The sequence below is a fragment of the Tinamus guttatus genome, unplaced genomic scaffold (genome assembly GCF_059628265.1).
Source record: "Tinamus guttatus ecotype Peru unplaced genomic scaffold, ASM5962826v1 Tinamus_guttatus_pri_ptg000307l, whole genome shotgun sequence".
Taxonomy (NCBI): domain Eukaryota; kingdom Metazoa; phylum Chordata; class Aves; order Tinamiformes; family Tinamidae; genus Tinamus; species Tinamus guttatus.
In genome coordinates, this window is record NW_028288841.1 from 2,186,338 (window position 1) to 2,200,021 (window position 13,684).

The 13,684-nt window shown below is 36.9% G+C and overlaps 1 protein-coding gene across 1 annotated transcript in view; it reads left to right on the forward strand.

The window, feature by feature from the left end:
• PRKAR2A (protein kinase cAMP-dependent type II regulatory subunit alpha) overlaps nucleotides 1-13,684 on the forward strand; it is a 51,200-nt gene that overhangs the window by 21,345 nt on the left and 16,171 nt on the right. The window contains exons 3-4 of the mRNA XM_088528245.1: nucleotides 11,161-11,213; nucleotides 12,806-12,889. Coding sequence (XP_088384371.1) covers nucleotides 11,161-11,213; nucleotides 12,806-12,889 — 137 coding nt within the window. The remainder of the gene's footprint in view (nucleotides 1-11,160; nucleotides 11,214-12,805; nucleotides 12,890-13,684) is intronic.

Here is a 13,684-nt window from a genome sequence, read left to right on the forward strand (position 1 = left end):
ACAGAACACCCACTCTCCAACAGACTTGCTGACTTCTTCACATGATTAAAAAAATCTGTCAGAATATGACACTCATGCCCTATGAATATCCTTACTCTTGTGATGAAGACTTTCATCCGTTCCCTGAGCAGCATCCGCTTTTCTTGAACAAAGCTCAGGTCACGTCACCTTGTCGAAATGGTCAAGGTTGCAGCCCTTCACTTTGTGATTGCAAAGTGGTATAAAATTCCAGCTCAGCTGCTGGAATACTCGGACTACTTTTATGAATAATAAGCACTGCATTTTCATTAGGAAATGATTAACTGTACTTCAACTTTTTAAATGAAGTGTATTTTTTCAAGCCTAACTTAAGCATTTTTTTATGAGTAGACAGGGAGAGTATATTTTAGCAAATATTTATTTATATATATGTAGTGTTTTTCTTGTGTATGTATTCAGATGTATCTAATGTGGTTTCATTCTGTTTAAAAAAATAAACATTTCCTGGTGAGATTCCTAGATTCAAGTATTATTTATTGCGCTTAATATAAAAGGAGCTTTATCTCTTCAAAAAATCCCTTTTATTTAGCATATTTTTTTCAGTCTAGTGCTCGAACAAAATTAACATACATAATTAAACTTTTAAAGCATATAAATTGGTCTTGTGCTCCTTTTTTCGACATCATCAGCCTAAAAAGCTATATTTGGTTCTGACTATGATTGATGTGAGTAAAATATCTTCATACATATTAGAATTCTACTTAATTACCGTGATCATAGATTTCATGTGCAGTGTGAAGAGCAGTGATAACTGTGAATGCCCAGGCTGCTTTTTTTTTTTTTTTTAATTGACTTGCATCCAAGTAGGAAAGCTAAAATCACCTCCCAAAGACAAGCTGATATGTTCTACTTGGTGTTTTTTTCCTTCCTTTTTTTCTTTCTTGGCTTTTTTTTTCCCATAAGATTTTTTTTTTCCAAGGGAAGCTGCATTACATTTGGAATATTTAATTGGGTTTTGGGTATTGACACCTATCTGCTGGTGTGACAGATGTGCCACTCTGTGCTCCAAATTCTAGGCCCGGTAACTTGCTCCTGGAATGGTTTGTGAGAAACCCACACTTACTAGCTTTAGTCAGCTGATAACTTCAGATTTGCCATTTCTTATTTTGGAAATGGGGAATTCTTTAGCTCTCTGTGTTCTTCTGGCTCCTATCGAAGATGAGCAATCATCTCATAAAGTAACCGTGTTGTTAAAGTCCAACACCTCTCTGGGCTTTTCAGTGAGATGAAACACTTTTCCACCCTGAGAAGTTGAGATGTCAGGATTTGATAATGCTGTGCATAGAAAAGCCTATTTAGGAGCTTTTAACCTTTTTAAATGACAGCTTAAAATAATTTTCTAAGAAAGTATGAAGCACGTAAGTATTTGGTAGAGAATACAGTTTTGGGATGCAGTTCAATTCAGACATCCAGTGCCTCCAGCAAGAGGCAACACTTTTTCTGTCTTGCAAAATGTTGTAACCTCAGGCCAACAAGGAAAACTGAGCGGCCAGCTTGCTCTGTGCTATTTTCCTCACATTCTGCTTACCTGAGTACCTGATTATTGGAGGATGACTTGAAAATCATGATCTGTTTCATTCCCCAGTTACTGTAATGCGTTCTTGTATTGATTATTCACCACCTTAGAAAGCCAGTGGTGTAACTCTACTGAGAGTTTTCAGGCAGATGATAAATTGCAAGAGATTGGAGTTTTAAGTTCAGATTTTTAAGAATGGCATAAATAGCTTTCCCGTTTGAGCAACTTGATGCTGCTTCTATCGTTTTTTTGCTAGCTCTAATGGTTGCAAAACTCGTATCATAACTAGAGTGAAAATAATTCATCTTAAAAATGTTGATATGAGCAAAAGCCAAGTGTGTGGGATGACAGATGAAAGTAGTGATAAATTGTGTGGGTGCTCTCATGTAAGAAAGTGCCTGAATCATTATTCGTTAGACAAGGGAAAAGAAGCCCATTTTCCCTGTTTGCAATACTGGGACTTACTTAAAAATTCTTGACATGCAATTGGCATTGGAATAATGAAAAGTATTTAATTTCGGAAATTAGCAATCGTGACTTCAGTTACTTGGATATCACACTGTAGTGCATGTTCTGTTTGGAACAGTTAGACTTTTTACTTAATCTTTCTTTAATCTTAATCTCTTCTGAATAATTGTTGATGCTCATAATGTTATGAAACAGTGAAAGCCAGTTCATCTAGAGCTGAATATTTAAACTTAAATTAGGAATCTTTATTAATTGGAGAATAGGTTACATCTATGAACATTCTGTAAGCAATTACATTAATTCACTAAGTATGAGTCTTTCAAAACCATCCAAGCAACAAAAGCAGCAAGTGGTAAATGTTTATTTTTCTTAAAAAAAAAAAAAAAAAAAAAAGGGGGGGGGGAGAAGAAAAAAATCTATTTTAGAAACCTACTTAAATTATAGTATTTACCTTAGATACACAAACCCTTCAGAAAATCTCACAGGTTTCAGACTCTCACTTTAGCAGGCTGGACTTTTTTGAGGTGAGATGGGGAAGACAATGATTGCCTTTTTAGCTGTAGCTTGTTTTTAACGTGTCTGAATAAAAATATTTCTCCTAAAATTCTTCGTTATAAGCAAAATAGTGATTTTAAGCTTTTGAGCACAACCATCTGAAACCAGATACATGGGAGGAAATCCCAAAATGCATATCACAAAGTCAAACCCAGGACTTTTATATTCGATGCAGAATACAGTGCTGTGATGCATGTGTTTGGTGTGATATCAGAAACTGTATGTGGTTTGTGTTGGTCATCTTAACAAACATCGCACTTTTCCCTTTGTTTTATATCAAATATTCGGCAAAGTAATATATGTATACTAGCTTAAACTGGCTGCTACACTTTTAACGAGTTTAGGCGTCAGTATAGTTTGTAACTTCAGATTAAACTTTAAATTGATTGACTAATCCCTGTAGAGCAGAGCTCTTTAAGCGTATCTGATTTAAATATGAATGGATATTCCATATTTTTGCAGAAGTGTCACTCAGCCCTTTTTAACATCAAAAAACCTCAGCAAGATTGCAAATATTCCAGATAGTGTAAAGCTTCAGCAGTCAGAGTACGAAAACCCAACTGCAGGGTAAATAATGGGTTTAAAGCGATCTCTCTTGGGAAGGGCTATGAGCATAGTACTCTCAGCTATAGAGGCTTAGCAGGTCGTGGCTTGCCTTTGGGAAATGGCTTGAAACACTCACTTGACTCAGGTTAGAACATTTGAATGCATATTTGTCCCACCTCTCCAAAATTAGATAGAGGAAAAGAGTGCAGTCTTAAATTCACTCATCTGCTGTATCAGGAAAGCACAGAACTGGTTATAAACAAACCTTATAGCTCCTAACTTATCAGGTTCCCCCTGATTCCTGGTCTTTGCCAGTTTAGCCCAGCCTAGTTCAACTGCCTCTTTCCTGTAAATGAACTCCATTTGTTCAGCGAGACACTAAAATTGAGAGTTGATGCATCCTAAATGTGAGTTGATCAAGTTCCATAGTTCAACATTTCCAGGTGCTAGCAATCTTCTTATTTCATGGTCACTAAATAAGGAGATGTTTGTAGCTAATACCTCAATTTCTGTATCTGCTTTTTCCTGCAAGGGGTTGGGCAGTAGTTTTCCACAATCCCTACCCTGCCTGCATGCCAGGACAGGAAGCAGTCACCGCAAAGCAGAGGAAACCCTGGTGTTGCATATCGTTACTGCCCTGCACCTCCCAATCCTTTTGTGTTGTCCAAACCATGCTAATTTTATGTTGCTCATTGTTCCCCTGTATTTGTTCCCCTAAGGAGAATGTGACTTTTAATGGATTTGAACATTATCTTAAAATGCTTAAAAATCATTACTAAGGCAGTGAATCATTAATTTCAGAAATGCCTCCTAACACTTTAACATCCTTCAATTTGCTATCAAGGTATATGTCAGATGATAGAGGTGATTTTCTGTGTTGAATGTCTGTTCTGTTCTTTCCTTGGTTTGCTCTAAGCCATGAGTATTTCAGTGTGCTTTTCCTAAGATACTGGTGACTCTTTGAAAATACTGTGTGTCTTATTGCAGGTTTAGCAATTCAGAATTGGAAGTATAAAGACAAATCATGGTTTGGAAATTAAAAGGCAATTTCCTGTTTCTAGAATGGAAAAACACTTTGGCTGCTTTATTTCTTAGCTAGTTTGTAATTATTATCTATTATTGTGTCTAAGATGCATCCTAATTCTTTGAGGATTTATGTTTGAGCCGTTTACTGGCACTTGTGGAATTCCGAAGCATGGAACACATAAGCCTCAATGTAAAATAAAACATTTTTCCTGTTCTTTTTAACCACAGCAAAGTGTTGTTGGTTTTTGTTTTTAATCAGGCATGTTGATATTTTTAGTGTTAGTTGTTGGTTTTATCTGCCAGTTGTGTAACATTTGGAAATGCTGTAAGGTTTATATAAGTGGCTAGAACACAGCCGATATTAAAGGAGAAGGCTTACTTATACAATTGTGAAGCTGGGTGCTCTGAAATAGTAGTTGCATCATGTTTTCCAGGAGCTCTTTTTTATGGATGACTATCTCATCAGTAAGGCTCTCTCAGAAGGCTCGAACAAGGTCAGCAGCATGTTTATCCATTTCAGTCTTCTGATTTCCTCTTAACTTGAAAGAACAAATCTTGCTTCATTTGAATTCTTGACCTGTATCACACAGAACTACAATGCCTAACTGAAATCCTCTGCTACCGTTTTAAGATTTTGCTTAAATGTAATATAGGAAGTTGAGAAAAGGCTATGAAATTTTCAATTTTGTGTGCGTGCTTACGGGCAATATTTTGCTTTTGCTGTTACCATATCAGAGCTGTGAAGTCCTGTGGTATTGCCTCTGGAGGGCTATGTTCTTATATTTGGTTCTCTGCCGTGATGAAAAGCTTTTTGTTATTTTTGATGCAGACTCACCTCTTACTGCAACATCCAGAAGGGATCAGTGCTTAGTGGCACACTTGGCTCTACTGCCCTGAAGCAGAAATGAAAGCCCGAAGTGCAGGAGTCCTAACTGAGGCTTTTCTAGAGCCCTCAGTGTGACCATGCAGTCCTGGTCCTCTGCTTCTCCAGCTGGAGAAGTTGACAAGTGCTACCAATTCCCCATCCCATAGGGTGATGGGGAGGCATGGGATACTCTGAACAAAACCCAGATTAGACAACTAAGGCTTTTGTAGTGTCTCAGAGTAAAAGGGAAAGATCTTTCAAGACTAGGACGTGAGTTTTTAGCCAAAAATACACACTTGGCTTCAGTCAGTTCCTTGTTAGTGAATGTGAATGCCAAAGCAGCAGTTTCGTGAGCTATTTTTTTTCTGTAGATGGCTCAACTGTTTTTCAAGTTTCAGTGCTGCCTTTCATTCTAACTGTTGTAAATGTGAAAATTGCTGAGACGGTGCAAATGGCTGCCTGTTCTGTCTCCTGCCAGGGGGTGGATTAAGGTATGGGCATGATGCCTGCTTTGACATGGCAAAATCTTCCAACTCTTGAAACAAAGAAGTGGGGTTTCTGAAGGAAACTTTGGATTTATCCGAAAGAAAGGTGAGAGCAAAATTCAGAGGTGCAGAAAACTGTGTTGAACTAAGCTAGCAAAGACTTGCAGCTTGTTCTGTTTAAGCTTAGTCATTTCCTCTCGACTAGAGTGGTTTGAAGTGCTTACTTTAGACTTCAGCTGTCTGAGAGGGAGTGACAAGCTACTGGAAGTGGTCACCTCTCCAGCTGGCATACTGCTTCCAAAAGAGGCCCTGCAGCTCTGTCTTGAGTAACAGGCTTAGAAATGGTTGAAGCTTTGACAAGCTCAAATGCAAAGAGCATAGTGTTAAACAATATTGCAATATTACTGATCTGGATAAATGACTGGAAAAGTTGTTTTGCATGTGCTACTCCAGATGGATTTTCATTCATGAGTCTCATAGGTTCAATGGAGGGGAAGGAGGCAGTGCATCTCCACAGTGAAGATGAACAAGAACAGGTTCCCTCCAAAGTGCAGAAAGTGCCACCCAAAAGTGCAAACAGAATAAGACTCTGGTTTTGCTGCTACTTATTACAGCAAAAATATCAATAAAGCTTTCAGCTTATGCAGTTTGGAAGTGATTGAACTTGCATAAACAAAGATAGTGCTCAACTCTTTTTCTGCTACAATCAGCTTCTTCCTACACTCCCCCCATCATTGCTGCAACCCAAAAGATCCGTATTGCCTTCAGATGCTGTCACCTGCACAACAAAGCAATGATCATGTTGTCTCATTTTTGAGCTTCAAATGTCTTTAAAAATGTGCCTGTTCTTGAAAGCTGAAGAAGGAGCCATAGAAGGAAAAAGCTTATACTACTTGTAGAAGCTGCAGAAGCTAAACTGAGAGCTGGAAGATGGCATATAAATGGTAGGATAATTGCCTGAATTTCCTTTTCTCTTAAAGCTTCTGAAAATTGAAAACTGGTTTTTCTATTCCAACACCATCTGAAGTGAGTAGGGTACATTTGCAAAGAAGCATGGTCTGTATGAAAAGGTGTTTGTGCTGATATGACTGTACCACTGGAAATACCTGAGGTGTGTCACTCTGGTACATAACTGACACTGCATTTGCACTTTGCATTTGCTGAAGAGTTACGTGTGCCGAAAATGTCACATGGAAAAGATGTGATTTCCTCAATCTCTTCAAACCATTCCCAGGCACCGTTTTGTCTGGTTTAGATGGGACGTTAAGAAAAGCAGCTTCCCCGGGAGGCTAGTGCAGCCCTGGAACAGGCTTCCCAGGGAGATATGGAATCATCTCCCTGGGAGGTTTCCAAGCAGCCGGGAAAGCCATGGGCTGCGCTCATCTGTCCTTGCCAGTAGCTCCCCTGCGACGGGTAGGTTGGCCTGGATGATCTCCAGAGATGCCCTCCAACCAATGTTTCTATCAGTCTTTAAAAAATACCAACAGATTTCTTTTGGATAACCTCATGAGGATAAGCTTGTCTTGGAATATACATTTTATTAGGACACTGGCATGACGAAAACGTTAACTGAATGAAGTGTAAAATAGTGGGGCAAGTATATCTTCACAAGTGAAGATTTAATGCTTTTCCACTGGGACTGGCCGCACTGTAACCTACAAATGACTAACCTTTAGGAGCCCTGAAATCAGGGCCCACAGGTTGTTCTCGGGGGATTTTTATGGCTTAGGGTAGTTTTGGGTGTTCTTTTGTATCAGAAGAACAGCTGAACAGCACTGCTTGTGTGGAGACAGCAGGTCTTGACAGGTAATGTGTTCAGCAGGGCAGACAAATTGCCAATTAAGAAAAGTGGAAAGAAAAATGAGACATATTGGGGCTTAAATGAGAGGAAGCTGTTGACGTCACATTATCCTTTTCTTTGCATTAGTCATGCTTTAAAATATATAGAAAAATGTTGTTGATTGGAATATATATTAATATGGGTGGGCTGCAGAACTTTCTGTAGGCTTTCCAGAATATCACAATATTAGTTTAAGCTCAAGGTCAAAATTCAGCATTTTTCGATGTCTCTCTCTCCCACTCCCCTCTGTCACTCCCCTCCCCCCCATTTTTTTTAGTCACCCACAACAGATGTTATATTAAGTGTCATAGCTCTGGTTGCAAATAAATAAATTCTTGTCAATCAGAGCTGTCAGTTAAAGTCCAAAATGTTTCCCTCGCAACTTCTATCTCAATAAAGAAATTCTTGTGTCAAGTTGAAGAAAGAAATAATGAGAACGAATGGGAGGGCTTTTTGCCTAAACACAGTCCCAGGGCAGTATGAGAAAATGTACTATTTTTGTGTTTTTCTGGTATATTTCTGTACTGCCCTTTGTCATGTTAAGTCATTGCCAAACATTAGGGAAGGGTTAAAGTCCTACACTGTTTCCTTAGTGGGCTTTATGAAATTGTTTTCAACCTTGCTGGGTTATAAGATAAAATGGGGAAGATTTACTTAAATCTCAACCCAAACTGTTTATGTTCTCCAGACAAAACCTTATCTTTATCAACAGAGGGAACGATCAGAAAACACCGTGAAGTTTTATAGTGATCTTAAAATATGCTTCTAAGTTATTCTTATAGAATAAATATATATTAAATGAATGTTAAATAATGAATATACATTAAATCAGCCTTTTAAAATATGAGGAGACAGTTGGAAAGATGATGTTTTTGCAGCATATTTCAAGGTAGACAAATGACAGAACACTTTTCTTTGGAATTTTGTTTGCCATCTATTGCACCACAGTTCTACTGCCTGTGCTCTTGAGGTACTGTAGGTTTATTTAGCTGTGTTGTCCAGAAGAATCAACTCTCTGCAGGACATAAATGAATTCCAATCTGTGCCCAAATTTAAAATTGGGTGTGAGAATCTTGGTGCCATTGAGAAAAGAATGAACAAATTGCTCCTGTTCCTGGAGTGGCCTTTCCAAGAAGAAACTGCACTTTGGAGTGCCAGGCTGTTGTATTTTGCTGAAGTCTCTTATTTTCTGGTGTATCCTTCAGCACTCCGTAACTTAGCAGTCCATTCTGGAGCAAGCATGTGTGGATATTGCTGTGGCCGCATCTTTATTTCCTGAGATCTTGCAAATGCAACAGACAACTTCTAATACTTGAAAGGATTTTTTTTTTTAATATGAAGCTTTTAAGAGCAAAAGTCACTTTTATTGAGTGATCTGAGGTAACCCTGTATAGAGGAAAGTTTTTGGAGAGTTGTAAGAAAGCAGTTATCAACAAACCATTGTCAGTTGGGGAAGGGGCAAGATTGTTGCCCTAGGTTAAGATTGGTCACAACATTGCAGAGAACTGTATTTTTATTGCTACATGCTTTAAAAGAAGGTTTTGCTCTATTGCTATTCTTGGTCTTGGTAATAAAATTTGTCTTCCCAAGGAAATCTTGAAAAGAGTTTCCTCAATTCCAAAATGTGTTTTTAGCAATAGTTTCCTTGCAGCTGAGGAGGAAACAAATCTGAATTGTGGTTTAATATTGAGAGTTGAAATCATGGAACAGTGTGATGAAGTAGAATGGTCTCTGAATTCACAGCTCTGCAGCTTGACTGGGCTTAGGTGTCAGGGTCTGGGCTTAGGTACTTATGTTTGTACACTATACAGGATTGAACTTCTACTTTCTGTTAAGATGTGCAAGAATTAAAAATCTCCAGCTTTCTCCTACTAATTAAAGCAAGAAATCTTTTAAGAAAATGTTCCTTATTAGAAAATCCAGGCCTTTCACAGTAAACTGTGATTTTTTTACTGTAAAATGAAAGGAGGAGGAAAGCTTTTACACAGAAATGCTAATAATGTTCTCTGTTAGTGCCTTTGTATTTCATATTAAGTGAGTGTTTGCCTATCGGGGCAAGTTCTGTGTCTTTGTACACATCTACATTCCCTTAATGCAGTCATCTTTGGACTAAATGGTGGACTATTTTTCCAGCTGGGGAAGATTGCTGCTTATCCTTTTTAAAATATCTATCCAAAACCGTGGGTGGACTGTGCTTTGTTAGACCAAAATCATATGTTTGTTTGTTGCACTTGCACCATTAAAATGGCAGAAGAGGCAGTTTTACACTTGGTTTGTTCTACAATGAAAAATAAGTATTCTTTAAATGGCTAGTGATTTCACCATGGGAATGTCATATTGTGAGATGATAAATGGATGGCTTGCGTTGTCTTCCCATCTCTCTGTTCTCGCCAGAAAGAAAGGAAATAAATTTGAATTTGTTAGGAAGAGCTTGCACCTTTCAGGCAGGGTAAAAGATACCCTTGCTAAAAATCCTTCCTAGCAAATTAGCTTAGGCTTGTATATTTCTATAGCCTTTTTGAAAGCATAGTGACAAAGTCAATAGTTCTGTGTGCATCTCTGAAAGATTTGCAAGTTGCTGAATACTGGGCCTTCTAGATTTTTTTTTTTTTTTAAAGGATTCTTATTTATACTAAATCCATTCACTAGTTAGCTGTCACTGCAGTGAGCTTCTGGGCATTCTGCCAAGTCTTCAGTATTGTCAGGATACTGCATAAAGTACAAAGAAAAATACTTGCCTATGTTTCCATGTAAAATTTTACAAGGGGGTTGTAGTCTCAGATGTAAGACCGTCTTTATTAAAGCGAGAGCAAAACTAGATGAAAAATAGGGCTGACTTCCTATCAGTAAAACTGGTTAAAATGCAAAGCGCACTTTGACCCATAAGAATTGCAAATGTCCATGGGTTTAAAAAAAAAAATCCCAAATAGAGACTTAAGCTTTAGGCATCCAAAGGTGTTTCTATTTAATATTATAAAATCATTGCGTAGCTGGTTTACTGTGAAGACAAGCCTTTTCTGAAGCATTAAAAATGAACAAGTTTGACATTTTAGAAGCTCTGCATTGCTACTGCTTCTTTTACAATTGTTTCTGTCAGTATTACATCTCATCCCTTTTAAATAATTGTTTCAGTGTCATTTTCTTATCAGAATTTGTTGTTCGTTTGATTAAATTATAAGTTACAGTAGCATATGGAGGAACAGAGATTAGCCACTATTTTTGGTCATAAGAACATACTACAGTCAAGCTGATTGTTCATTTCCCAAATTAATTTCTGTGTAAATATGTGATATATAAAAATAAAAGTGGGAGATTCTCATTTGCAAATCTCGCTGGAGGTAGAGGGCTTCCCACATCCCACCTTGTACATGCTCTTTAGGGTATTTTTTTAACTATATGCATTGTACTGTGGAGAATGAGTCAATGTTTACAATATTTTTGCAGTATTTGCCCCCCTGCTTTTTAAAGAAAAGGTTTCAAAATGAATCTAAATAGAAATTGTTATGCTTTCAGTAAGAATTGAGAGAAAATGTGTATGCATTCGCTGGAGTACTTGATAGGCAATATTACTTTCTGTGGAAAGGCACAGACCTTTTACATGACTCTGAGAGCAGCTGTATCGTGTACGTTCTGCGAGTGGATAGGATTCAAGTCTCTAACCATACAGCAACAAAAGAACAGAAATGGTTTTGTTTTTGCAGTAGAAAAATAGAATGTAGATAGTAAATCTAGGGGAAATGAGTTGAAATTTGATATGTTTGTTCTCAAGTAATAGCTGTTTTTTGACTAATTTCCTCCTTTTTTTTTTTTTTTTCTTAAGTTTGTGCTGAAGCTTTCAATCCAGATGAAGAGGAAGAAGATACAGAACCAAGGGTAAGATGGATGAATTATATCATCCTTGGTTCTCTGTGCAGTCTGGCAGGTTGATGCCTGTATGTCACCTTTTTTCTACAACTTGTTCATTGTGTTCTCAGAGGTTGTGGCAACTCACGAATGTCACTGCTCTTAAATTTGGCACCACTTTATTCAATGTATTTATTTAGTCGCTATAGCTTTTACATTTTATTTCACAGGTCTTTAGAGTCCTTAAGTCTACCCTCTAGACAAATTTAAATATTTTCCTTTCTTAATGATGATCTTAAGCACTTGCTGATGCCCTTCCTGGAGCACTGAGATGGTTGGGAAGAATGAGTTAAGCTTTAACACAGCTGTTTCTTCATGGGTGCTTAAAATTCCTCACATGCTTTTCACTGCCTTTCTTGTCAAAGCAGTTCTGCCTCAGGAGAGATTGCTGCTCATAAGAGGAATACTTTGCTGAAATATGTTAAGCCAGAAGCCACCTGTTATTGTATTGTCTTTAAATGTTGCGAATTTCTAGGAATTACAAGTCAATATATTGTAATTTTTTAGGGATGCTTTGATGTGAGGAAATCCTGGTAGCCTGGCTGGGAAGGTTCTCTCTAAGGACTTCTACTGTTCATTTATCAGGCTTCACCCTGAGGGTGCTCATATTTCTGCAATGGAAGTCTAAGACTAAGTTAAATTCTTTTAAATAGAACTAACTTCATAAATAAGATGGCATTAAAAAAAAAAAGGAAAAACGAAAAGACTATGTTTGATCATTCAAATATTTTTTTAAAGTTGAATGTATTTATTCTATCAAAAGTCTTAATTTTCCTGATTGCTCATTAGTAAAAACAAGGTTCCATTTAGAAGAGAGCTCCAAGGTCTGCTCAACTTGGGATAATGAATACCAAGAAATTCTTAATAATGTAATGTTTTTTCCTAGTAATTCTAGAAATCGTTATGTGGTAAATATGAGATCATTAATGTTTTTATATACATTTTCATAGTTATATGCCTAACAATATATAGCAGATATATAAATATGAAAGAGTGAACTTTGATTCCTTTAATCTGAGAAGAGGTTTATAGTTGAAAAGAAGTACAAAGAAATCTCTACAGCAAAACTTTTATTTTAGTAATTGTGTTGGGGAAAAAAAAAGCACTTAGATATATTTCTCTCGGCCTGTATAGTAATTAAAGTTGTATCATATGTTTTGGGAACTCTCTTTATACCAACAGTAAAGTTTTTTTGAACTAATATAGCCAGAGCTCAAAATAAAATGCTTGATTTTTTTTTTTCCATTGTCCTAGATGTCCAAGCCTTGATGGGATCTTTTTGCTCTTTCCAGCTGTAGGTACCTATAGCTGTATTGAAAGATGAGAGAAAGAGATCCTCTTCTTCCTCATCTCATCCTTTGATTATGTTATTGCTCATACGTTTGTCAGAATAATTTCTTTTTTATTTTTCTTTCACTCTGTTTTCAGACAGACAATTTAAGTAAATAACAAATCCAGATACTTTGAAGCTCTTAATTTGTGTTCTGTCTTTCCCTCTGAAGATTCAGTCTGTAATCATCTTTATTTACTGTCATGACGGTTTTGTTTTATTTTGTTTAAAGGTAGTTCATCCAAAAACTGATGAACAGAGATGCAGACTGCAGGAAGCCTGTAAAGATATCCTGCTCTTCAAAAACCTAGATCAGGTAATATTGCTGTAAGGAAATCTTAACTGGAGTTGCTGGTTTGTATGTACAGATAATAGTTTGTTTTAACAGTCCAGGCACTGGTTTTGAACTGTGATAGTTTATGAATTATTTATTATGTGCAGGCTGGCTTGGGGCATGTATTTGGGGATCAAAAATCAATGAATAATACAAACAAACATGTCAAATTGTCAGTTACTAGGATTGCCAGATCACTTTCCCTGCAAAATGTGTGGGTTTTTTTCCTGTTTTCCCTAAAAAAAAAAAAATTCTAATTCTGTCTTTCCATAGTTACTGATAGATACCATTGCACTTGATTTTCCTTTCCCATATGGTTCAGAATTTCATATATATTTTAAATGGGATAAACCTACACAATTCATAATTTTCATATTGAACAGTATGCACAATCCCTTGACTTCAGTATTTTTTTATTAAATATCAACATTTCAGTCAGTTTTCTTCAAATAAAAGTGATATTTCTAGGACAGCATTCAGAGTATTATGACTGGCACTTAGAAATCTTAATTAGGTTTTTTTTTTTTTTTTTTTTTTTTTTTTAATGAGGATCATAGGATAGTTTAGAAACTTTGCAAGTCTCTACTGCAGTCTCTTGAGAGACCATAAAGTAAATGCGTCCCACCTCCGGCATGTGTTTTCCACCAAAACAGAAATGAGTCTCCACTAAAAATTCAAACACACTTTTAAAATTATTACAATTAGGAGGAAGGATGAAAGCTGTGACACCTGCAGCTTTCTGCATTGAACTATTGAGCTTCTTCTGAGATATAAAAG